At 41.9% G+C, this 27,511-nt stretch overlaps 1 protein-coding gene and 1 long non-coding RNA gene across 3 annotated transcripts in view; one reads left to right on the top strand and one right to left on the bottom strand.

Moving 5' to 3' along the window:
- Positions 1 to 19,939, bottom strand: part of LOC107650650 (uncharacterized) — a 52,201-nt gene extending 32,262 nt beyond the window's left edge. The window contains exons 1-3 of one of the 2 annotated variants that reach the window (XR_008915459.1): positions 19,807 to 19,939; positions 18,887 to 19,695; positions 8,749 to 8,814 (exon numbers count right to left, since the gene is read on the bottom strand). This is a non-coding gene — a long non-coding RNA (uncharacterized LOC107650650). The remainder of the gene's footprint in view (positions 1 to 8,748; positions 8,815 to 18,886; positions 19,696 to 19,806) is intronic. The other variant, XR_001626330.2, reaches the window with a different exon arrangement.
- KIF3C (kinesin family member 3C) overlaps positions 1 to 22,407 on the top strand; it is a 64,252-nt gene extending 41,845 nt beyond the window's left edge. The window contains exons 6-8 of the mRNA XM_001370792.3: positions 17,892 to 18,000; positions 19,485 to 19,657; positions 19,859 to 22,407. Of these exons, the coding sequence (XP_001370829.1) occupies positions 17,892 to 18,000; positions 19,485 to 19,657; positions 19,859 to 19,952 (376 nt within the window). The 3' untranslated portion in view covers positions 19,953 to 22,407. The remainder of the gene's footprint in view (positions 1 to 17,891; positions 18,001 to 19,484; positions 19,658 to 19,858) is intronic.
- Positions 22,408 to 27,511: the final 5,104 nt, after the last annotated feature.

Raw genomic sequence — 27,511 nt, 5'->3', positions numbered from 1 at the left:
AGGATATCATAGGTCCTTGGAAGACTTCTAATCCAACTTTCTCATTGTATTATTGATGAAAATGTGACCCAGAGAGATTAAGTTACTTGCCCAAGTAGGATTCAAACCCAAGGCTTCCATTCCAAACCCAGTACTCCTTCCCCTGTACCACAATACCTCCTATCTTTTATTCTTCTCTCAAATAAGATAATGTGTAAGAAGAGGTTTGCAACCCTCAAAGCCCTATATAAATGTGAGTCATTATTATCATCATAATTATTTTCATTCTTTTTATGGGCCTTAGCTTTAAAAAGACTTGGGGGGGGGGGATACAATTAGGTGGCTCAGTGGACTGAGAGCCAGGTCTACAGATGGGAAGTCCTGGATTCAAATCTGTTGTCAGACACTTCCCAGCTGTGTGACCCTGGGCAAGTCTTTTAACCCTCATTGCCTAGCCCTTATCGCTCTTCTGCCTTGGAACTAATATATTGTATAAATTCTAAGATAGAAGGTAAGGGCTTAAAAAAAAAAAGATTTGATGCAATGAAAGAGTCTTGGAAGAGGCATAAGGACACTTGGGTCTCCTTGGATCTGTCGCTAACAAACTGTGTGACCCTATGAAAATCAGTTTGCTCATCTGAAAAATGAGGCAGTTGAATTCGGTGACTATAAAGTTACTTCCAGTTGTGCCAGTCTTTGATTCTACTTTTCTTTTCAAAAAGCCCTTGTCAGTCAGCTCCAGCTTTGGGTCCAGGATTCTGGAGTTTGAGTGCTAAGAGTACTCCAGAATCCTAGAGTTCAACCCACATCTGAATTAGGAATCCCTCTACAACATCCTTAACAAATGGTTATGTAGCCCCTGCCCAGGCCCTTTGGGAAATGGTGGGATGGAGATAGGAAATACATTGGAAAGTAGCCCTTTCCATTTATGAACAGTTTTAATTATAGCAAACTGAAATCTTGCCTCTCTGTAACTTCCATTCCTTGCTCCTAGTTCTGTCCTCCAAGGTCAGCAGAGCAAATCTAATCCCTCTTCCATTGGTTTCCCACACCTGAAGTTAAGAAGTATATTCTGCTTTAGTCTTCTCTCCTTTGGGCTAAACATTCCCATTCTCACACCAAAAAGTCCTCTCGCCATCCTGGTCACTCTTCTCTGCACACGCTCCTCCAACTTATCCCTGTCCTTCCTAAAAGGGGGTGCTTAGAACGAAACACTAAATTCCAGATAGGGTCTGACTAGGGGAGAGAAGGGCAGGACTATCCGAGGCCTTGCCCTTGAACTCAAGGGCAGGCTTTTACACGTATGCCTAGCAAATGTTGCCCTCAATTCAATACCCATTTTTATATGCATAGTATATGCCAGGCACTATGATGGCTACTGGGAAGACAAATAAAAATAAAGTTGTTTCTGTCCTCAGGAAGCTTATCATCTGCCAGCGTAAACATATAGTACATATATTTTATGTATATACGCATACATATGTAACCCATACTTAATACATACATAGGGATATATAATTGTCTTGGGTAATTTCAGTTATGTCTGATTCTCCGTGACTCCAGTTGGAGTTTTCTTGGCAAAGCTATTGAAGAAGTTTGCTCTTCCTTCTCTAGCCCATTTTATAGGAATTACAAAGCCATCAGTTAAGAATTAAGTGACTTACCCGGGTTCCCCCAGCTACTAAGTGTCTGAGGCCAAGCCCAGTGCTCTTTCCACTGCACCACTTAACTCCCTGATAGCATTTATGCAGATAAGCAAATGCAAAATGTATATAAAATAATGCAAAGCAACTTCAAGGAGAGATTGTTAATGACCAGGAGGACTTAAGAAAGAACTGGTGTAGGAAATGGCACCTAAGCTAGAGAAAATTAGGGAATCCAGAGGGGCAACATGAAGAGGGATTGTGTTCTAGGCATGGTAGCACAGCGATGGGGAAATTGAACATTGGGTATTAGATAAATAAGAGATTAGTGTAACAGAAATAGAGAGTGTATGAAAGGGAATACTATGCAGTAAGTTTGGAAAAGTAAGTGGGAAGGAGCCAGATGGTGGAAAGATTTAATAGAAGAGTGAGGATGATGGATTTTATCCTAGAGGTACCAGAGAATCACTGAAAATTTAAAAGCAGGGGGGTGAAGTGGTCAGATCTGTTTTTAGAAATATCAATTTGTTGGCTATGTGGAGGAAGAATTAGAGAAATGGTAGCTGGAAGCAGCAAGACTAGTCCAGTTGCCATATTCTAGTCAAGAAGGAATGAAGGTCTGTTCTAGAGCAGAGGCTATATGAATGGAGAGAAGACAGACACAAGAGATGATTCAGAGGTAGAAACCTACAAAATTTGGCAACCAATTAGTTATGTTTGTTGAAGAAGGATTTGAGCATCATTCTAAACCTGGGAACCTGGTTGACTGGAAACATGGTGGTACCGTTAACATAAAAAGTTTGGAGGAGAGTTGGATTTGGGGAAAATTTTAATGGATTCTGTTGTGCTTAGGTTGAGTCAGAGATGTTTATGGACCATCCAGGTGGAGCTGTCCAGAAAACATTTGGTAATGCAGGACTAAAGTTCAGAGGAAAGATTAGAATTGCTTATATAGATTTGGGATTTGTTTACAAGGAGATGATCATTAAGCCTCATTGGGCCTAATGATATCACCAAGGAAGAGAAGAAGACCCAAGACAGAGACTTGGGCAATGCCCAGACATTGTGGGCAAGAAAACTATGTGATCAGAGGCCCTTGATAAGTGTTTGTTGAGCAATGGATTGATGAACAAACCAAGACAAAGAATCAATCAAATAGACAGGAAGAGAACCAAAAGAGAGAAGTGTCACAGAATCAAGGGAGGAGAAAGCATTCAAGGGGGTGGAGTGGTTGACAGTCAGAACAGTTAGGGGCTGTTGGTATACAGTTTTCCATACAAATCCAGATGCCAAATTAGTTGATTTTTCCTAATTATTCTTTGTTACAAAGGAAGACTTAGTGCTGGTGTGTATGTGAAGAGTAGAAGGAGGGGATTTATCCAAAAACGACCATGTTGTAAAAATAAAAACATTGATTTTTGGAAGGAACTTGGTAGAGGGGGAGAAAAGAGCTGCACAGAAGTCAAATGAAGACTGAGAAAAGGTCATTGGAGCTCACTGGTTACTTTGGAGAGACTGTTTCAGGGAGGACTGAGCTCACAAGTTAGATTGTAAGGGATTGAGAAGTGAGTGGAGGTGAGGAAGCAGAAACTGGAAGAACAAGCACTCATCTGGGGAGCTTAGCTGTGAAAAAGAAAAGAGAAAGAAGAAATGAAATTTGATTCCACAGCCTGCTTTGAGATTTAATTTGCCAGAAATTTCAGCTCTGCTTATGTAGTACCAGCAGGAGCCAGAAACCCCTAGGTATGTCCCTGACCTATTCTGGGGAGTCTTTCTACCTCACATCACCTCTGTCGTTTGTTTGGAGGTTTTTCCACATTTTAAAGAAGCTACTCTGAGCTTCTAGCATCTGACTTAAATTTAAAGACCATGTTAACATTTAGTCTTAAGAATTGAGTTATTAAACTCTCTTAGCAACTCCCCTACCAAGGGATAATTGAGTTCTTGGACTTAGAAAAATTTTGTCCTCCAACAGCTATTTTTTCTAATTTTGGAATCTGTCCCCTTTGCGTAACCTTGCATTATATTGGATGTGTCCTTAGGAGTGACTGGTTTAATGTGGTTATAGATTAATATTTAACAAGCTGCCTATGAACAGAAAATACTCAAAATGAAAGTGTGGGGATAAAAGATATTGATTAAATAGGATGAATCAATAGGGGAAAGAAATACTTCTCTTTATTACATTTGACTTTGTGGCAATTTTTAAGTTTTTATTAAGCACCTACTATGTGCAAGGCATCGGGGGTAGAAAGGCTTAAATGAAACAGTCCTTGCTCTTAATGAGTTTACATTTTATTGGAGAAATGCAACGTGGACTCAAATAACTAAACATTAAGTCAATAAACTGTTTATCATGTGACATACACTGTGCTAAGCACAGACTAAAATTGAATTCAAAGACATTATATTCCATGTGCTTTTTTGTAATGGAATGTGAAATTCATTAGTGTAATACCACTGCCAAAACACATATGTCACTTATACATTACTTGAAATTTTTCCTGGGGCTCTGAGAGTGAAATGGTTTGTCCAGGATCATAGAAACAAAATCCATCTGAGTCAGGTCTTAAACCCAACTCTTGGGGTCCACAAGGCCTCCTCTCTGTTCCCTACACTATAGTGCCTATCAATATACAATAAATATAAGGTAATTTCACAGGGAAAGTATAAACCAATTCAAAAAGGAAGAAATGGTAGAAACAGGGGACTCAGGAAGGGCCTAATACCGGAGGTGGCAGATTTTGTATCAAAACCCTAAGGAGGGAGAAAAAAATCACCTTAAGAAAAAGGAATTGAGGGGCAACTACATTGCTCAGTGATTATAGAGCCAGACCTGGACATGGGAGGTTCTGGGTTCAAATATGAACTCAGACCCCTCCAAGCTATGTGACTCTGGGCAAGTCACCCAACCCAAATTGCCTAGCCCTTCTTGTTCCTCTGCCTTGGAACTGATCCTTAGTATCAATTCAAAGACAGAAGGTAAGGGTTTAAAAAAAGGGGGGGGGTGAAAAACAGTTGATTTTAGCAAGGCTTATTACTAAATCCAAGCAAAATAATTATATTGTGGGAAAAGCAATGAACTGGGAGCCAGAAGGCTTGACTTCTTGCTCTGGTCTAACTAGCTGTAGGACTCTAGAAATTCATCTTAACTTTCTTAGCCTCAGTTTCCTTATCTGTAAAATAAGAAAGTTTGGATATATTATCTGCAAGGCCTCTGCCAACTTGACATTATTTTTTAGAAAATAATATTTTATTTTCCCAATTGCATGTAAAAACAATTTTAACATGCATTTTAAATTTTTTTAATTCTAAATTTTGTCCCTTCCTTCCTCTCTTTCCTCCTCCTTTATTGAGATGGTAAGCAGTTTGGTATAGGTTACAGATGTTCAATCATGCAAAATATATTTCCATTTTAGTCATTTAGTCAAATAAAACAGACCAAATCCTCCCCTCCCCCCCCCAATAAAGGGTGCTTGCTTTGGTAGCACATGTACAAAAAAAATAAAGGGAAAAGTAAAAAAGAAAGTGATCTGATAGCTCTTTCTCTGGAAGTGGGGAGCATTTTTTATCCCAAATCCTTTGGAATTGTCTTAGATCATTGTATTGAAGAGAAGAGCTAAACACCTTGACATAACTGTGAATTACAACCAGAGTATATGTTAAGGAAGAAAGTGTTCATCTTTCCTTGTATTTTTTTCATCACTTAAGTAATTCACAAATTTAATGAAACTGGCTGGACCAGATAAAAAGCAAGCACCCTTTCATTTCTAGAATTCTGTTTGCTTCTGAAATACATCAGGGATCTATGATTTCAACCATGTTGGTTGTCCGTCAGTTCCAATGCAGGTCACAATTATTCCCTGCAGCAGTTAAAGTTTTAACAAGTTGTTAGTTAATGAGTTACTCTCTCAAAAAATTCATCCCCCAGTGTTGGTCAAATATTGACTTAGAAAAATCACATATGTTTCATCAGTTTCTTTTTTTTATTAATGCATCAACACATTAAAATCAGAAACTCCATTTTAATCTGGTTTGGGTTACACTCTGGTGATGTCTTTCTGAATTCAGGAAAGCTGGTATCAGATTCATGGTCTGCCCCAGTAGAACCTCTATACTTTATTCTTCATTGGCATCATTTTGGGTATTAATCAATAGCTGATATTTACATATACATATATGTACACATATTTTCATATATATGTCAAAGTGCTTTGCACAGAATCAGAGATCTAGGGGTGGAAAGAATTAAAAAAAGCACCTAGTCTATGTCCTTCATTTTACAAATGAGGAAATTGAGGGCCAAAAAAATTATATGACTTGCCTAAGGTCACACAGGGAGTAGTCTTTCGAAGCTAACTTTGAACCCAGGGCTTCTGACTCCAAGGCTGGCATTTTTAATACTGTAGCACATAAATCATCTCATTTGTGCCTGAAAACATCCCTGTGAGGATCCCAGCTTTTATTAACCTCATTTTACAGATGAAGAAACTGAGACTCATTGAAAGTTAGCAAAGGTTATCTGAGGTAGAGTTGACAACTAGTAAGAACAGGGTTTTGAAAGGATCTAAAATCCAATTCTTCCTCATTCCAAGTCTAGCACTAACCACTAAAACATTTTTTTTCTTTCCACAGAAGGGCTTCCTTCAAGCTGTAGAATTAGCAAATGTTGGCTATTTCAGTTTGTACTGGGCCACCAAGTTATGCCAACAAGAATATTTTGGGTTATTTAAGGGTGGAGAAAAAAGTAGCATTCAGAAATGTGTGCCTCCTGTTTGAATAGGGTTTTCTTGGTTTGAAAGTGGTTTCATAGGGGCAGCTAAGTGGGCACAGTAGATAGAGCTCCAGGCCTTGAATCAGGAAAACTCCTCTTCCTCAGTTCAAATCTCTTCTCAGACCCTTACTAGCTGTGTAAACTTGGAAAAGTCACCTAACCCTGTTTGCCTCAGTTTCCTTATCTGTAAAATGAGCTGGAGAAGGAAATGACAAACCATCCCAGTATCTTTGCCAAGAAAACAAAGAGTCAGACATGACTAAAATGACTGAACAACAATAAAAGTGGTTTCATGTGCATGATTTTCATTTGATTCTTGCAGTAACAGTCTGAAGTAGCTAGTGCAAGAATTGTTATTCCTGTTTTACAAATAAGGTAACCAAGTCCCAGAGAGATGCAACAACTTGCCAGAGGTCATACAGGTAGCTGAGTCAGGACTCAAACCCAGTTCTATGAACTCCAAGTTTGATATTTTTATGTCCCTGCATCATCCTATCTTTTCATACATATTTGAGATATTTATGTTCCTATTAACAATAATACTAATATTAACAAGTATTAACATTATGATGATTATATGATTGTTAATAATAATTAATAGCTACTATTCTATACAACTAGATCCTGTGATTATGGAATAAGTACATGTAAATAAAGTCTACACTGAGAGGCAACAAGACTCTTGTAACCTCATGGCCAGTGATTTATGATCAAATGTGAAAGACATTTTCTTCCTTACTCTTGTCTTGCCCAGGGTCACACAGCTAGGAAGTGTCTGAGGCTAGATTTGAACCCAGGTTCTCCGGGCTTCAGGCCTGGTGCTGTGCCCCCTAGCTGTCCCTCCACAGACTGCAGCTTATGGTCTGTGCTCGGAGGCACAGGGCTTTATTTAGTGGAAGGTTTTATTTGTGGAAAATTACAAATTTCATTTGCAAATGAATTTTCACAGCCTTGTATTTCTCACACATAGTAATCCGGAGGTATGTGAATGGCAGATGTTTTTCCAGGAAGCTCTAGGGTAGCCTTCTTTCCTCAGAGCATCCACTTTCACCTCAAGTCAGGTGCTTTCCATTGTACCCCAGTGATCTTGTTCTAAAACTGCATGGGAATTCTAATTAAAGCCATCTTAACGAAATAGAAAGAGTTCCAGACCTCTGAGAGAGTCAGAGAAGTTGAGTTCATCTGCCTTTCCTCCTTTCTTATACGACCTCGGAAAAGGCATTAATCTTCCTGGGTCACAGTTTTTCTCATTTGTAAAATGGGGATGATATAGATTAGATAAGTCTTTTAAAAAAGAGACAAGAACCACTCAACTATACATAAGCAGACTTGGGGCCATATATTGACTTAGAGAACCACATGTGTTTATATTTTTCTTTTAAAAAAATTAATACATCAGAGGGTGACTGGGTGGCTCAGCAAATTGAGATATAGACCCAGAGATGGGAGGTCCTGGGTTCAAACTCCCCATTGCCTAGCCCTTACCACTCTTCTGCTTTGGAACCAATACATAGCATTGATTCTAAGATGGAAGATAAGGGTTAAAAAAAAGAATACATCAGCTCATTAAAATCAAATAAGAATGACATTTTAATCTGGTTTGGGCTATATTAGGGAGTGACATGGGCCCTATGTGGCCCCAGGCTATGTGTTTCACACCTTTCTCTGAATTAAATGACCTCTCAGGTCCCTTCCAGCTCTCTAATTATATTTACTATCTTACTTCAGATGACATATTCTTTGGACAGTTTCTCCTCAGGGGTTTTCCTTTAAAATAATGGCAACAATCTTCTAGCTGTTACACATTTGGCAGTTTCTCTAATGCTATATGACATCAACTACAGGCAGGCTCCCTGGGCTTTGCACCACCTCTGGTCCTTCTGTCTTGTTCCCTATATCCTCACATAGACCCTTCTCTGCCATGACTACTTCCACCCTCCAAAGTGGCTTCTCTGCAAACGATTTTGGAGATGTGACAGAGACTAAACTCCTTGTCATTGAAGAAATCATTTGGAATAGAATTTGTACTGAAAGTTCAGATGGTTTCATCCTAGTGGCAAAAGCTTGCGGCCACCAAGGTCCCTCCCATCCCCTAGAAGAGCTGGGGGGAGGGGGGACAAACATTTATCAAGTGGCCACCATGTGCGAGGCACTGTGCTAAGCAGTCTACAAATATTTTCTCATTTGAGAGGTTATATAAAATTATCCCCCATTTTTCAGTCAAGGTAACTGAGGCAGTGAGAGGTAAATGATGTGTCCCAGTCCACACAGCTAATAAGTATCTGAGGCCAAATTTAGACTCCTCTTCCCCCCTCTAGACCCAGACATAGTGTCACCCAAATTCCTTCATACCTGAAGCTCTTCACACCTGAAGACTGTCGCTGGATGCCTCCATAGATCAGTGTGAAGCAAAGAGACCTAGAAGAGAAGCATGCATAAGATCCTGGTGAGAGGAAGCTAAAAATGAGGCAGAGAAAGGGAAAGAATTAGAGTGCGTAGACTAGAGTCAAGGCAAAGTCACGTGGCCTCTAAAGGCCTAACACAGAGCAGGCTCCATACAACAAGGGACATTTTAAATATTGCTTTTTTTCCATAAATGTATATTTGTAGTGTCAGAAAATTCTGCCCTCCCTGGCACCAGGGAAAGTCAAGTTGCATATGTTATGGTGATTTAATTATTCAGCAAACGGACACAACCATAGATTTAAAGCTGATTGGGGGCAGGGGGGAGCAGCTGGGTGGCTCAGTGGATTGAGAGCCAGGCCTAGAGACAGGAGGTCCTGGGTTCAAATCTTACCTCAGATACTTCCCACTTGTATGACCCTGGGCAAGTCACTTAACCCCCATTGCCAAGCCCTTACCACTCTTCTGCCTTGGAGTCAATACAGAGTAATGACTCCAAGAGGGAAGGTAAGGGTTTAAAAAAAAAACTGATTGAGGACCTATTATGTGCAAGATATTGGGGATACCAAGGAGGAAAAACAACATTCCCTGCTTTTCACAGGCTTTTGATTTCATAGACGTTCTCAAATCAATATTATATTATACAAATTAGAGTATGAAGGGATCAGTGCAACTAAGTGATTGGAAAAGATGTGAGGAGGAGGAAGAGGTCACTTCCGGCTAGGGTTGGGGGTTTAGGGGCAAATAGCCATGGAGGAGGTGACGTCCCAACTGATGCTAAAGGAAGAGAAAAGTTTTAGCAGATAGATGAAGAGGGAGTGTTATCTAGGAAGGGGCAATTTGTTGTTGTTGGGTTATTTCACTTGTGTATGAGGTTGTCTGGGGAAAGATCCTGGAGTGGTTTGCCATGTCCTTCTCCAGCTCATTTTACAGATGAGGAAACTAAGGAGATAGAATGAAGCGACTTGCCCAAGATCTCACAGTCATAAGTGAGTCAGTTTTGACCTCGGGTCTCCCTGACTCAAGCTCTGTCCACTATACCACCTTGCTACCCCGGCATGGGGGATGGTCTGTGCTAATACACAGAAGTAGAAAAATACAGTTTAAGATGGAACAATGGCCACAAATCTAATTTGGAAGGAACAAAAAGTATGAAATAATGATGGAAAGGCAAATTGGATCTAGACCTCACGGGTCTTTAAAAGCCAGGATAAGAGACTTGTATTTTATGAGGAAGAGAATGGGGAGCCACTGATTTTGGGATAGGAGAATGAATGTGCAAAGCCTCCAGTAGCCACATGGAAGGAGTATGTCATTTTCAAACCTCGTGTGAGGAATGCAAATGTTGTGCCATTGTGTTAGACATTTGGATGGATGGAACAAATTGAAGAATGGTGCCAGGCATAGCGGTACCTGGTATATAGAAGATAAAATGCTAGAAATAGCAAATAAGAGCTAGGGCAAACTAGGAAGAAGTCTGAATTTGCCAAGGTGGATACAAGTAAAAAAGGAGGAGGCAAATTCCATTTAAAACCATCTCCAACCATGACTTGATATAACAGAGGGTTCTGAGTCAGATGAGTTGGGTTCAAATCTCTGCTCTTCCTCCTTTCTTGTGTGACCTTGGGCAAATCAATTAAACTTCTTTGGGCACAGTTTTCTTATTTATAAAAGAGGGAGTGGGATAAACTAGATCCATTTCAAATATAGATGGGGGCCACCCAACCATATATAAGGATGCCTGTGAGCCATATATTATCTTAGAAACATATATAAAGAAAATTATATATTTATAAAGGAAACATATATAGAAAACTTATATAAAGAAAATCTATAATGCATAATATATTATACATAATAAATATATAATATATAATAAATATACATATAAAATATATAACAAATATATACTTTTCTTTATTGTATATTATATATAGAAAATATATTTTACATAATAAATATATTATTTTATTACATATTTATGTCTAATATAAGTATATGTATATCTATATATACATATATAATTATATGTTATATATACATACATATAACATATAATTTTCTTTATATAAATACATTCATATGTAATATATGTGAATGTATATTTATAGAGTTCTTTCTTTTTCTTTTAATTTAACAGATTAAACCCAGATAAGAAACATTTTAATTTAACCTGACTCTGGGTCACACTCACCAGTGTTATTGGCCATATGCAGACCCAGACCATGTGTTCGACACTTCTAAATTAGGAGAAAAGTGACATGGTGCTGAGAGTTGGGTGATAGCTTGGATAGTTAACATACAGAGACAGGTGAAAGTAGAGGCGACAGTAGTGAGATCTAGTCTGTAATGGAACAGCCTTCAACCCTTAAGATGAAGCCTAAGGGACAAACTGAAGTGTTAATAAGGATTATAGGATCATAGATTTAGAGCAGGGAAATTTAGACCCTTTCTAGCTGTGTGACCCTGGGCAAGTCACTTTACCCCAAATAGTAAGGGTTAAAAAAAAAAGTCCTATGAGATGTGTAGGGCCCACATCATCATTCCCATACCTTAGTCATCTCCTCCAACCTTCTCATTTTACAAGTGAGGAAACTGAGGCTCTATTAGGAAAGGTAACTGACCCCAGAACTCAGGGGAGAAGCAGGATTTAGGCATAGATCTTCCTGACTCCACGGCCCATTCTGCCACACTGCTCTCAAGCTATGGTCCTGCCAGCCCTTGAGGCCTCCCTGGGGATGTGGCTCCAGCCAGGGCAGTCTGTCGCCTCCAGGGAAGATGAGCTCCGTTCTGTGCAGTGGGCCATAAGTCATACTCTTTGCTTAGGGCAAGACCAGGGCGAGCAGGACTCGGGTAGCGCCGAGGTTTTGTTATTCTCTGCAGACAGACTTCTCTGCACACCTCCCAGAATATCTGTGGCATCTCTCATCAGCTTGGTCGGCCGGCTGGCAGGCGCTGGACCTGCAGGACTGTTTACCTAATCGGGTGATGTCATGAGACAGAAAAAACATAGCACATTCCCTTCCCCCACTGTGCTGCCAACAGCCCTGTGTCAGTTTGCATGCCCGGCATTGACATTCACACTGCTGTCCTGCCTGCGGTCCTCGGGGCCTCTCTAAGTGATCCTGCATTGCCTCCGAATAGCCTTGAACCAGACAGGCCGGATCAGCAAGCTCAGCCCTGGCCCTCGGAACCTCCCTGACCCCCCAAAGGTTTGGGCCCTTCAGACCCTTTGTGGGCCTCTTTTCTGGTCATCTGTAGTTTGACGGGGTGTGTTATGCCAGCCAGCCGCTGATTAGGATTCACATTCTAAGGAGGGTTCCAGCAGACAGACTTTAAAAAAAATCTTCCCACCTGTGTTATTTATAACGTTAGCAACAGTACTTGGAGTTGTAATGTTTGGGGCTTTTTAGCTAGGTAGTACAGAGGAGAGACTGTTGGGCTTGGAGTCAGGAAGACCTGAGCTTGCTTTCTGCCTCAGACACTCCCACACTAGTTTTGTGACCCTGGGCAAGTCCTGGCAGTTAGGAGGATCTGATAAGGAAGCATCTGTAAAGTGCTTTACAAGCCCTAAAGTACTATACAAGTATGAGCTACTCTTATCTTATTTTCTTGGGAACATTATCATATCTTTTGTTATATATCCTCCTTTTAGAAGAAGTCCTGTGAGGGAACAGCCAGGTGACTCTGGATTGAGAGCAGGCCTAGAGATGGAAGATCCTGGGTTCAAACCTGGCATTGGACACTTCCTAGCTGTGTGACCCTGGACAAATCACTTAACCCCCATTGTCTAGCCCTTATTGCTCTTCTGCCTTGAAATGGATACTTGATATTAATTCCAAGACAGAAGGTAAGGGCTTAAAAAAAAAAAAGTCCTACAAGATTTGTAGAGCAGACAACATCCTCATTTTTTAGAAGAGGAAATAGAGGCTCAAAAAGGCCATGATCCAACCTGAAGTCACACAGCTAGTTAGTGTACCAGATGACTTATCAGACTCCAACTATCACTCACCTGTAGCTCTGGCCACAGACATGATTTCTGATGTTTGCTGGGTTTTCCCCTTTGCCATAAACAAAACACAACTAATAGCATGTATTACTTTATAGTTTATAAAAAAGTCTCACATGCATTGTCTCGTTTGATCCTTAAAACATCATGACACATGATGAAGGTGGTATTTTCCCATTTTACATAGGAGAAAACTGAGGCTCGCGGAGGATAAGGAACTTGCACAAGACTGTGTGATTAGCTAGTAATCAAAGCAAGAATTGAGTCCAGGTCTGCTGACTTTAAGACCATCTTTTTTCCACCACATAATATTCAAATTTAGAAAAGGAAATGATGGTTGCAAATGAGTAAGTTTCCCTTTGACTAACATTTATGAAGCACCTATTATATGTAAGGCATTACACAAAATATTGGGTGTACAAAGTTTTAAAATGGCACAGACCCTCCCCTAGAGGAATTTCCATTCTAGTGGGAAATAAAACATTTCCCTCATCAACCTCAAGAGCCCTTTTCCACAAATATACAGACCAGCAGCAGGAATGATGGACAGACATAGAACATATGTAGAGCGGTACATACATGGGAAATATATGGCTAGAAACTTGGATAGAGACACACACACGGAGTATGTTTGGCCAGGATGCACATCTAGAGATCCATATGGAGGGAACACTAGTGGCCAGGATGCACAGATATGGAGGGAACACTAGTGGCCAGGATGCACAGATATGGAGGGAACACTAGTGGCCAGGATGCACAGATATGGAGGGAACACTAGTGGCCAGGAGGCACAGATATGGAGGGAACACTAGTGGCCAGGATGCACAGATATGGAGGGACAACTCATGCCCCCAATGTTGGAGGGCCTTTAAATTTTTCTAGTAATGTCATCATGCTGCTTCTTCTGGACTTGGTCCCTGATCATCACTGCTGGAGATGCTGGCCTGCTGCCTACTAGCCATATGACTTCAGGGCTTCTCTCTGCTTTCTGGCTTCAGCTGAAATCTTTACCTATAGTACTATCTCTCCCTCATGAAAAGAGTAGGTTTCTGGCTCTTCTTTTCATTAAAAGCTGGAGGCACATTTTGTAGCTATTTCAGAAAAGCTACAGCCTTCACTTTAGCCATACAGCCAATGGTAACCTTAGGGGAAAGCCTTTCTCAGAGTCATTTATCTGCTGTCTTTCAGATTCTTGTCTAGAAGACCTCTATGTCCTCAGCAGAATATTTTTTTTTTGCCCCAGACGCCAAACCCATTAATTGTTGGGGGTTTTCAACTTCAAACTTCCTTTCCCTTCTTGCATTTGGTGAGAGGGTTGGGGAAAGACTGAGGCAAAGCTGAACCCAATAGACAAAGCTTTTGTCTCTCTTACCTTCCCAGTTACATTTTGAAGCTTTCATATATAGATATCATCAGTCAAAGTCTGAGAGCTCTCTCACTTGGTCTTAGCCAAAAGGCTAAGAAACAACTGAAAGCTTTCTCTTTCATAAATATGATACTAGGTGGGAAGTGCTGAGGTCAGAGGAAGAGATCCAGACAAAATGCTCTAGGAAAATTTAAGGTAGGAGACAACTTTTAGATGGGAGTGGGGAGGGAAAGGAGGAAATCAGGAAAGGCTGCAAGGAAGAGTCATACCCAGAGCTGAATCTCAGTATGTTTTCATTCCTGATCTCCTCTCCAGTTTCATCCTTTTCTTTCCCTACTTTTTGCTCATTTTTCCTTTGCTTCTTCCTATTATTTTCCCTTCTTCTGCCTTTTTCTTTCAATCTCTTTCTCTCCTTCAACATTGTCCCTTTCTACAATTTTCAGGGAACTAAGACTGTAGTGAAAATTTACTCCCTGTGCCCTCCCTGTGCTTTGAGGGATTTTTTGAAAAGTATTCTTTGTCTTTCTATCTCTCCAGAATTAACAGTAAAGTGGAATAGTAGGTAGAAGATTGGGCTTGGAGTCAGAAAGACCTAGCCTCAAATCTTCTTTCAAATATGCCCTAAAATGTGTGGCTAAAGACAAGTCATTCAACCTTCTGAATTTCCAGCATTTTCCTAGAACTTAGATCAAAATTATCCATGGGTTGTCATCTGCCCACGGTAGAAAGAATGCCACCCCATGGCACTCCCTATACTGATGAAATTAGAAGAAAAGCCTTCAGCTTCTTGAATTCTAGCACACTGCTTACTGCATGTTTAATAATTGCTTGTTGGATAAGCAGGGCTCAGAGAGATCTTTTATTTCTTTTTCATTCCTGTGCCCTTTCACTTCAAGATGCATTTTCCCTCTTTCTGTCAGCCTAAGGAGCAAAAATAATTTCCCCAGTTGCTTCTGCTGTTTACTCTTCCTGACACTGCCCCAAATCCTTCAGAAGCAGAAGCCAAAGTCATCCATTACCCAAGTCTGTACTCTATGACCTATCTCAGTCAATGCCAAGGGATCAATGGGGGCTGCCCAAGTGGGAGCCGCCTTATTGGTGGAGCCTAGAGCTCCTAGCACATGATTGGCTGGTTGCGAGTTGCATAATTTTCCATTACTTTCCCACTGCAGAAATAGAAGCATTGTTGATGCCTTCCAGGGTTGCCTATTCAGTTACTGAAAGACTGCATAGCCAGAGGTGAATAATCCAGGTCCAACTGCTTCTGGGTCTTCTTCCCAATGACAACCTTTTGGCTATTTCACTGCTAAGGTATCACCTTTTGAAGGTAAATAAGGTCATGGGTATAGGGCAGACCTTGCAGGCTTTTAGTTACTCAATCTCAGAGCTTGGCCATAGAGACCAACTACACCAACATTCTCATTTTCTGGATAAGGAAAATAAAGTCCATGGAGGTTAAGTGACCATCCCAAAGTCACACCGAGCTCGTCTAACCGCTTTATTTTACAAAGAGACTATAGAGAGCTGAGTGGTAAAGGAACTTGGCCAAGACCACGAAGGTACTAGGTAGTAAAACCAAGATCATTTGACTCCAAACCCAGCACCCTCACCACAGGCAGCCAGTTGGTGCAGTGGATCGAGTGCCAGATCTGGAGTTTAGGAAGACCCAAATTCAAATCTGGATCCAGACACTTACTAGATGCATAACCCTAGACACGTTACTTCACTCCTGCCAGCCTTACTTTCTTCATCTGTACAGTGAGGATAATAAAGCATGTGTCTCCCAGGGTCATTGTGAGATAAACCTCAAAATGTTACATAAATTCTAGTTATTATTAATACCCAATATTACTATTTGACTTTTCAGGTGTGGCTTCCCTATAAATCTGTAAGTTCCTTGAAGTCAGACACTATGCATACTAATTTATCCCCATTATGTTTGTAGACATAATAGGCCCTTAAATATTTGTTGGATTGAATTGAAGCTAGATTCCTGTTAAAAGATTATGAGATCGGGGCAGCCCAGCGGCTCAGTGGATAAAGAGCCAGGCCTGGTATGATCCTAGGCAAGTCACAACTCCTGTTGCCCAACCCTTACCACTTTCTGCTTTGGAATCAAAAAACAGAATTGATTATAAGACAGTTAAAAACTTTAAAAAAATTTTTAAATTAAGAAATGATTATAGGACGTGGAAGCTGGAAATTCTAATTTCAATTAACAAAGTATTCGCTGAACCTTTCTTCATCTATACTGTTAGCAATATTAACTTCATAACCATGTAAGAATGCAGAATGTCAGCTCCTGGAGGGCAGTAATTTCTTCATTTTCATATTTGTAACCCTAATACTTAAGAGAGTTCTTGGCCCACCTAACAGGTGATTATTAATAAATGTTTGTTGGGGGTGGGGGCAGCTGGGTAGCTCAGTGGATTGAGAGCCAGGCCTAGAGATGGAAGGTCCTAGGTTCAAATCTGGCCTCAGACACTTCCCAGCTATGTGACCCTGGGCAAGTCACTTGACCCCCATTGCCTAGCCCTTACCACTCTTCTGCCTTGGAACCAATACACAAAATTGATTCTAAAACAGAAGGTAAGTGTTTAAATAAAAACATACATACATAAACAAATAAATAAATAAATAAGTAAATAAATAGATGAATAAATGAAATAAATGAATGAAATAAATGTTTGTTGGTTGATTAATAGCAATGAGACCCTTCCCTGGACTTCAAACCCAGGCCTATATTCATTCTTATCTACCAGAAAAAGGCAGATTTATACCAATAATGTTGTTGTTTGTCTGTTTTTCAGTCCTGTCTCTTCATGACCCATTTTGGGGTTTTCTTAGCAAAGATACTTGAACAGTTTGCCATTTCCTTCTCCAGGTCATTTGACAGAAGAAACTAAAGTCAATAGAGTTAAGTGACTTGTCCAGGGTTGTATGGTTAGTGTCTGAAGCCGGATTTGAACCCAGGAAGAGAGTCTCAAATACTCTATCCAGTGTGCCACATAGCTGCCCTTTCAATAAAATGACTTTTAGTTATTTTGTTGAAAATTGGGATGGAGGAGAGGGTCTGAAGCTGTTTAGAGGAGAGAAAACTCAGGAGACATGATAAATGTCTTAAAATATTTGAAGAATTGTCACGAAGAAGAACTTTCAGACTTGTTCTATTTGGCACCAGAAAGCAGAACCAGAAGCATTTGCAAAGAGACAAATTTAGACTTGGTGTCAGAAAAAAATTCCCAACAAATAGAGCAGTCCAGAGTGGAGTGGACTGTCTCTAGAAATGGCAGATTATTCCCTCTCCTAGGAGGTCTTCAAACAAAACTAGATAAGCACTTGTCAGGTACATTGTAAGGCGTATAATTTGGGGGTGTGGGGTGTGGATTGGATGAGATGGTCACTGAGGTAAGTCTCTCAACCATAGATTCTAGAATTTTGCAAATCTCTTGGCTCATATGATATTGAATTTCAGTCCCCTACACCATCCTTGTTCCTCTTTAGCTTAGAAAATTGGGAACAGATGGTACATATGAAACTGTCTGGGCCAAGTTTGGGTTAGAATGGACAGACAGCAGCAAAATGAGAAAGAGGAAATAACTGAGCCTGCAGGGTTGGAGGTCTGCAGGACACATTAATGACTGCTTAATCCCTCATGCTGTCTCCGTTCCTTTGTGCACACAGGAAACTCACCTTGATACCATCTCTCCCTTACAGCAATAACAGCCAAATGAAGAAACGGCCAACCTCAGCAGTGGGCTACAAGAGACCTATCAGCCAATATGCCCGGGTTGCCATGGCAATGGGGTCCCATCCCAGATACAGGGTAAGAGAAGAAGGAATGGAAGGGAAGGGAAAGGTTTCACAGGAAGTTATGACGAGTGATCATCACTGACTACTCCATCATACTCATGACTAGAGCCAAAACTGGGGGCAGGGTACCACAAAGAGAAAGGGTCATATTATTTTGAGCAAGAGGGGGCCTTAGAATTCATCTAGCTCAGATCCTTCCTGTATAAATGAGGTAACTGAAGCCCCACAGACAGAAATGACTGGCCCAAGATTATCCAGGTATCAGGCTTAGTATTTGATCCCAAGTCCTAAAGATTCCAAATCTATTTCCAGTGAGAGAGATACTTATCAAACTCAATTCACATAGATGTATAAGTATTGTTATTTTTTTAAACCCTTACTTTCCATCTTGGAATCAGTACTGTGTATTGGCTCCAAGGCAGAAGAGTGGTAAGGGTTAGGCAATGGGGGTTAAGTGACTTGCCCAGGGTCACACAGCTGGGAAGTGTCTGAGGCCAGATTTGAATCTAGGACCTCCTGTCTCTAGACCTGGCTCTCAATCCACATTATTATTATTTTTTAACAACATAGGGTCTTCCTGAATGGACAGGGGCAGTAAGAGACTGTCAGATTTGTCCAAATTCTTGAAGCTAGTTTCAGAGGCAAGCCTTGGACCCAGGGTTCCCTGACTTTGAGGCTGGCTGTCTGTCCTCTAGGCCATTAATGCTGCCTCTTGTACATATTTTAATGCTAGGAAATTCTGCCCTTCTTGCCACGCAGGAATTTATTTTGTGATATGCTACATATGTGACTATGGAAGCTTAAAGCTTCAGTTGAGCAGTAACAGATGGGTGTATACTTAAAATTTTTTTTTCAGTACATAGCTGGACAGGACAACATAGGCCTATAATTCTCATTACCTGGGAGGCTGAAGCTGACAAATCTCCTGGGCTTGAGAGTTCTGAGCTACAATGGGCTCACTCAATCAGGACTCTGCGCCAAGTCTGGCAACGGTAGAGTGAGTCCCTGGGAGCAAGGAGCCAGCCACCGGGTTGCCTAAGGAAGAACAGTCAGAAACAGAGTAGGTCAAGCTCTCATGCCACTAATAGGGGGATCTGGCCTGTGAATGATGCCAGAAGAAGACCCAGTCTCAATTAATTAAATACATACTTTATATATGTATATATGTGTGTACATATATATATATTATATATATATATATTTTTTTTTTTTACATCATGTCACTTGTCAACAATTCCTCCTCAGCCCACAAGAGCCCTCTTTCACAACTAAAAGGTACAGCTGAGGAAACACTTTTCAATGCATCGGCCATGCCTACAATGCAGGGCATGGTTTCAGACTCAGAGGGTGTCATTTTCAGACCTTGCTGAGGTAGCACAGACGCGTTGTCCCAGGGCCATTCATTGCCACCATCAGTGAATATTAGCTAGGGACAGAGAAGGCATATGGTGCCAGGCACATCTGTACCCATATCTGGTTTTACTTTTCTGGGGACAGGCAGAGAACATCCTATTCCTGGAACTGGATGTGTCCCCTCCAGCCGTCTTTGAGGTTGAATTCTCTCATGACCAAGAACAAGATCCCCGGGCGCTGCACATGGAGAGGCTTATGCGTCTGGACAGCTTCCTTGAAAGACCTGCCACCTCTAAAGTCCGAAAGTCCAGGTCCTGGTCAGTATATCCAGAGGCCATTGGGGTGCCAACTTGATCTGAGGATTAGAGGAGCAGGTGGTCTATTGGGAGGCACAGATTCTTGGTATCCGAGGCAAGAGTTACAGATTGAGGGGGGTAAAGGAGCATAAGGGATAGGCTAGACCTACCTGACACGCGTCCTGTGTTTTCTTCCACCTTCCTACCCACTCCTCCCACCAGGTGCCAGAGTCCTCAGCTGCTGCCCTCTTCCACATCGCATGTCCCACTGGCCTCCACTTCTCTGCGCCCCTCTACAATGCTGGCCCATGAGTGACGACCCGCGAGGACCACACTGCCTGCCCCCACAGACCCGGGGGATACGGGCAGCCAGCCTCAAAACATCTCATCTGCGGCTCTGTGTGTGTGCATGTGTGTGTGCGCGTGTGTACGTGGGTGTGGGTGTATGAGGGGGAGAGACTCCAGCAGAATGTCCCCCTGCCTTCAGTTGTTAGCCTCCCTTATTTATTTAATGTTATTTATTCATGGAGCGCAGCTGGTATGGGGGAAATGACCTTCACCGAGGCCTCTGGGCCTGGCAGCAGTCTCTGGGCAGCTTCCTTTCCCTCTTGCCAGGACCTCTCAGATGGGCCTCAAGCCAGGGCCCGTGTGGGCTGCCTCTTGAAGGGAAGGCGGCCAGTGCCTGAGAAAGTGTTCTTTGCTACACATCCCATGCCGTGGTCTCCATCTCCTGTGGCACTTAGAGGCACCACCAGGAAGTTTCTGATGGTAGAAGGATGTTGGCTGTCCAGAGAGGATACGAAGCTTCCTGACAATGGTGGTGGGTCCAGAAGGCTGAACCAGGGAGCCCTGAGGTGCTGCTGAGCTGCAGGGGCTGGAGCTTTTATTCTCTGGGGCCCAAGCAGCCTCTCTCAGCTCTTCTCCAAGACACTTCCAAGGCCTCAAATGACCTCATTGCATCAGGCCACAACCTTCAGCTTTGATGCAAAGTCCCGGCTCCTTCATTTCCTCTCAACCCTTGCACTGGATTCTGGGGCTAGGGCCAGGGAAGTCAGTTGCTGCCATTTTTGAATCTTTGAGAGCTGAAGCTCTAATTGAAGACATGTTGGGTGGGGGAAGAGCAATTGGTTCTCCATGTCTAAGATGCCGTGTCTTGTCACAGCCACTGAGGAGACCCAAACTCTAAGCTGCAAGAAAGATCTGCTCCAATCTGACTTTGAAAAAAAAAAATCAGCTCTCTATACCTGGTGCTTCCCTCCATATTTCAGCATAGGGATAGAGGACCCAGGCACTCTCTTTACCAGCTTTGCTTAATACTACTTATTGCTTCTGAATCCAAGGTTTTGGGGATACTGCCTTCTTGAAAATTAGTCAGTCCCTCTGCAGCTGTTATGTGAATTAGTCCCTAGAATAGTAATTCCCAAACCTTGTTATATTGGTCAATGGTGTCTCATTTCTGAACATGTACAGAATTCTAAAAAACAAACAACTTTGACTTAAAAATCTTTTTTAATGCACACTTGATGGGGAGGAATAGAATTCATGAATCAAATAAATGATGAGTGTCATGACCTCCAAAAGGTTGGGAATCACTAGTTTAGGGATTTCCTTCTATCTGCCTCCATTCCTATCCTCATCTAATTTCATGTGACTTCTTTTCATAAAGTCTTTCAGATTCTCCCGATTACACCCACAGAAAAGGGACCCCCATCTGCTGGAGGAAACCGAGGTCTCCAGTGCCAGATGGCATTTGGTGTGTTCAGGGGTGACACTGTTCCCTCACATAGCCCTGATTCCCAGCTCCTAGAGAAATGTCCCCATCCACAGTCCCTGTTCTTCTCTTAGCTGTAAACTCTGCCTTTCTCCTTTGGCTTTGGGATGTTTTCCCTTCAAGCTTCCTTAAGGAACCCAGCCCTCATGGACCCTCCCCCTTGCTTGCTTCTGGTCACAAGCCCCTCTTCTTCAAGGGAAATAATTATATTGGAGCAGGAAAGGATTTGAATCAGAAGACAAAACAGGAGGGTTTTACTTGGGCTGACATGGCAGCTGGCTGGAGGCTTCCTGGAGATCAGGGAGGCCAGGATCTGTCTTCCTCTCTACACCTCCCAGTCTTAGAATAAAACCCTGTAAAGTCTTCACTCTTGCTTGAGCCTTCCCAAGGTGGAGGGCACGGAGCTACTGTCATCTTTTCCTGTTTGCTCGAAGGTGGGGACTCTCTCCAAATCACCTTTGTTCCCTGGTCATTTGGTCCCTCCGTCTTATAGCACAATCCCTGACTTCCCCACCCCCAGGTCTGAGGCTCTGGACCTGAGGTCTCGAGAGGAGCTCCCACCTGCCTATCACCTATGTGTGTGTGCGTGTGTGTGGATGGATGTGTTTACTCCACTAAGGGGACTCTTCACACTCAGTGTAAAATATTTTGGGGACAGGGCTGATGGGGGTGCAACGACTCAGTCTCTCTTTTCCTTCTAACGGATCAGACATAAAGTACAGGCCTTGATTAGGACCAAATTTCCGTGCCTGTTGCTATGGTATTTATTTAGAAGTCCGGCGTTATCCGTCTGATGGCCCTCTTGTCACTCTATACATAAGAATATACAGGACGTATTATAAATATATATATAAATATTATCCTCTGTCCCCGCCCCAGCTTAGGATGGAGGCCTCTCTGTTGAGCTGTCGTACACCTGCCATGTGGTGCTGCCAGCAAGCTGTCAGCCCTAGCCCTGTTCAGATGAACAAAATCAACAATAAAGGAATGAGTATCATCACCGAGACTGCTGCCCGTCTTCTCTCCCCCGTTGTTTCTTTTATTTTCTCCCGGTTTTCCGCTCTTCTTTCCTTCCCTTCCCTGTCCATTCTCTTTCCTTCTCACTTAGTAACTTGGAAATGCCACTCTGGTTCAGCACTGCCGAGGAAAGGCACTCTCTGCTCCATCTTGGAGTCTAGATGAGAAGAGATCAAGAAGGGACCTTGACCACAGGGCCCCTGCCCAACCCTCCGTGAGCAGCCTGGGGCTGGGGACACAATGGGGCCTTCAATGTAGGTGCTGATGCTCTAGGGCAGGAACTCTACCCAAGAGACTCTAACCCATGGGAGCTCTCAGAGCCTGAGGTGAGAAATTTCCCGTCTAATATTGCCACCAGACTTCTGCCACATCCCCCTTTCCATGGCTTTCCACACTTCTGGATGAGGCGGGGTAAAGCAAGGCACAAAGCTGTAACACTTCTTAGGGGGTTCAGGGGCTCAGGGCCCCCTTTCTCCCTTAGAGATAGTGGTTATTAACCTGTTGTTTGGCAGCTCTGATGGAGCTCATGGACTCCTTCTCATCATGTATTTTAAATTCATTTTAAATTCAAAATGCCCAGAATTTAGAAGACCTATGTTGAAACATAATTTTCTAAACAGTAGTGTCGTGGACCCTAGGTTAAGAATCTCTGGGCTAGGCCGTGAATACACAAGTGTCTCATTTCACAGAATCTGGGGGAGTGGAAAGAACACTGGTTGTGGAGGCAGAGGAGCTGAGTTCAAATTGTACCCCTGCTATTTACTACTCGTATGGGCCTCATCTGTAAAATGAATGGGTTGGATGAGACATCCTTTTAGGTCATTTTCAACCCTAGACTTAGGGTTGGGGTTTTACAGTCCCCCTGATACTGAACCAGAATCCCCTCAACAACACCCCAACAAGTGGTTACTCAGCTTTCGCCTAAAGTCCACTCCCAAATGAGGGAGATCCGCTCCTTCCTAAGGCAGCCCAGTCCACTTTGAATTACTCTGCCAACAAAGAGTTTTTCTCTCACACCAAGTAAAAAACTACTTCTTGGTAACTTACCTCGAGCTCCCCGGGGATACTCTCTGGGCCAAGCATAGCCAGTCAAGGTCCTCTTTCACATGACAGTCCAAAGTGAGTAAGAATCAAAAGGCAAATGAAAAATGCGTCTTCATTTTTAAAATATGGTTGGAGACTTTCTGCTCCAGGTGTAGCTTTGGGAATAGGGGCAGGGGTGGAGGTGGAGGAAGGATGCTACAGAAGGTTGCTATTGAGGATGTACTTGCTTTAGAGCAAACCTGTCTATTTTCCTGAAGGGCTTGAGCTGACCTACCTCTTGACTATCCTTGCCATCCTCAGGAAACAGGAGGATTGCCTAGACTGGCCTGGAGGAACGCAGCTGTGCTCTTCAAACAACTTCAGGAGGAGATGCTACAGACATGTTATACAACCCCAACCCTTTGTTCTAGCCCTCATTAGCCCAGATCCTCCATCTTCCCATCTCTGCACCCTCTGCTCTCCTGGCACTTCTTAATTTCTCGCCTTATTCATTATATATCAGTCTGGTACTGCCTGCCCCTTGGACCATTATCTTTTGCCCCATCTACACCAAATGTAAGGGGTTTTAGATGCTCCTATAGTAACACTGTGTGCCTAGGGCTCTGGTATTACCACTTTCTCACTTTCCTTCTGAAAGGAGTTCCGCCCTTTTTGCTCACAACTTTCCTTTGTCTCACTACTAAAAAGCATGATTTTCCATGTGAAGAGAAACCAGGGTGTAAAAGGGAAAGTGACTTATTCCAATTTACATACTGAACTCCTGACAAAGTCGAGGAAAAAAGATCAAAAGCTTTCTGGCACCCCCAAGCTAGGAATTCAATTCCGCCAAGGTTTCCCTTCCATTACAAAGGATATAGGTGATACCGGCAAATTCCTGGAGCTCTATAGGAGCAGGACTGTTTATATACAAAGGGACTGAGAATCCAATGAATGGGTTAGCGAACACTGAATAACCACCTACTGTTTAAAAGAGGCTATAGCTAATCTCCTTGCCTGGGTTCACGTAGTTTACCGAGCTATTCCTATTTCCAGATTTGGCTGGGGCCAGGATCCTAACCTCAGCACTGTCACTTTCCTTCTGTTTCTGAAAAAGGTTGGGGCCAGGATGTCCATAGAACTATCGGTCTAGAGCTGGAGAACATATCAGAGGCAATTTAGTCCAGTCTTGCCTTTCATAGCCAAGGAAACTAGAGAAGCTAAGTAATTTGCTCAAGGTCACATAGGAACGGAAGTAAAATTTGAACCCAGGCCCCCTGAGTTCAAAGCAGTGATCTTTCTACTGTACTATATTATGCAATTGGAATCCAGATGACATACCAATTGCATCACAGAAGGATTATTATTATTAATGTTGTTAGCATTCATATAATGTTTTACAAGTATTAAGTCATATTCTCACAACAACCCTGGAAGGTATTGTCTCCATTTTAAAGTTGAGGAAACTGAGGCAGACATGTTTGATGACTTCCTCAGGGTCACATATCTAGGCTAGCTTTGAACTCGGGTCTTCCAGACTGAGATGCAGCACTCCATCCACTGTACCACCTAGTTGTTTCCCAGGCTCAGACCATTTGTCAGGACTCTTGAGTAAGCTTACTTGCATTCAGTGCTAGTCTACAAATCTGGTACCAGTGATTAGCTTCAAACTGATGTGGAAAGGCATGGGGGGAAATAAGCACTTGAGGGAGCCCACACATGATCTGGAGCTCACGATGCTCTAATAAATTGGGCATCTTCTAAAATCAGAACTTCCCACCCCTTCCCCCGCACCCCCACCCTCACACAGCTATCTCTTTCTATTGCGCTACGGCTTGTGCCTGCCATACTTTATCTCAGGTAAACTCAGTCCCAGGAATAAGGCGGCATGGTGTGGAAAGAGTCTTCCTTTAAGGATCAGCATATTCACATTTTAGTCCTAATAATTAGCTGTGGCTATCTGTGAGGAAGTCACTTTTTCTCTGTGGATTTCATTTGCCTCATCTATAAAATGGGAATTATTTACCTCATAAGGAGATTCAATCAAGCAGTCAGTCAATAATCACTAAGTGCCTATAAGACAGCTGGTAGGGCATAGGGCTATGAATCAAGAAGATCTGAATTCAAATCCAACCTCAAACTTTTAACTAATTGCATGACCTTAGGCAAGTCACGTAATTTCTGTTTGCCTCAGTTTTCTCAACAATAAAAATTGAGTTAATAATAGTACCTATCTTTCAGTCACTGTAAGGATCAAATGAGATAATAGTTATAAAAAGCTTTCAGCATAGTACTTTTAAAATGCATATTCCTTTCTCTTATTTCCCAATTACATGCCTCTTTCAAATACCTCTTTCAAAGAGAAATGTAGACTATTCATCCTTTAAGTTAAAAGTAGAGAACAAGCAACTTCATTCAATAAACACAATTATAAAATGTACTTCAATCTGTTTTATGACTAAGAGAAGTAGAAACAGAGGATGAGATGAAAAGGAAGAAGGGGAAGGCAATCTGTATATGCATGTGCATAGAGAGTACAGTAAAAGAATGGAAGAGGGAGCGAAATATTAAACACTTTAGCTGTGGTTTAAACCAAGAACAGAGAACAAGCAACATTCAATAAATAACCCAATTATGTTTTTTGACTGACTGACTATAAAGTATTTTTCAAGTCTACATTGACTTGATGAGTTTAGGAGGAGACAGAGAGGGAAAATGAGAGATAAAAAGGAAGAGGGAGATGGGGAAAGGGAACATGTATGTATATTTATGCATATATGTATATACACACAGATGCACATATGCATATTCACCTGTGGATGAGGAGAGAGGGAGATAGATCCAGTGACACACACATTGTTGAGAGAGACAGAGATACTGCACAGAAAAATGCACAGGCATAGATACAAGCAGAAAGAGAAAAAGACCTGGAGAAGGGCACTGAGAAGGCACAGTTAGCTTGGAAATAAATGTGGTCAAGCCTCAGCCCCTTGTTCACTGGGGCTCTGGGAATCCGAGTAAATTATCATCCCGGTTTCCATTCACTAGGAAACGCTGAGGAGCTGTCCAGCCACTTCAAAGGGTCTATTTTGCATTGATCAACAATTTCTCTTGCTTTTATTTTCAAACTTCAAAGCTTGCTGTTGAGATAGAATTTATTTACCCAGGGGATTCTAGAAGTTTTGCATAATCGTAAGGAATAGTTTAAGTTTTATAAATGCATTTTCATCCCTCAGAGGTTTCATAGTTTAGACACTGGCCTAAAAATTCATGGAGCCTATGGATGGAAAATACACAAACACACTCACTCACACACACATATACACACACACGCCCTCATTACACAGATCTACTTCAGCTGGACAGTGAGATCCAGAAATGAATAGGATAAGAAAAGTAAGCTAAATCATATTTGGAAAATTGTACAGTCCTCTTAATGACTCCAGAGTACTTCCAGCTACCACAGTCCATTTATATAACGTCAACATTATCTTGGCAGTGAGTGCTAAATGGCTGAGAATAGTAGAACCCCAAGATTTCTGAAGAATCAAAATTAAAAATGACTCAGATGGCTGGGAAAAGGCCCATGTGGGTGTGAGAGGGTTGCATAACATTTTCTACAATGACAGCCTGTGGATGGGAAATCATATAAAAGATCTCACTGTTTTTGACGTTGAATAAGTCACCTAACCTCTCTAAGACTCAAAGTCTTCATCTATAAAATGAGGGGTTTGGACTAAATGGTATTTAATTTCTTTCTCAGCTTTAAAACTGACACAAAATAAGCATTTAAATGCTCTTTTTTCCCTTCCTTCCTCCCCCCCCCCCAAGTTGATCCATCAGATAGGCAATCAGAGATAATAGTTGCAATATTTTAAATAAAAAATTTAGACCAAGAGGGGTGCATCTCAAGTGAAGGTTTGACCCCTACAAATGATGTGTGAAAGACCATAGAGGAGAAAGAGAGGATTTTTATAGTGTGGCCAGGTTGTGATCTGTACAGGTGCTCAGAGTAATCACACTAATGAACTCAATGATTCGCTGCTGTCCTGGAATTAAAATTTAAG

This window comes from Monodelphis domestica, chromosome 1 (assembly GCF_027887165.1).
Source record: "Monodelphis domestica isolate mMonDom1 chromosome 1, mMonDom1.pri, whole genome shotgun sequence".
NCBI lineage: Eukaryota > Metazoa > Chordata > Mammalia > Didelphimorphia > Didelphidae > Monodelphis > Monodelphis domestica.
This window is presented reverse-complemented; position numbering and strand designations above follow the sequence as displayed.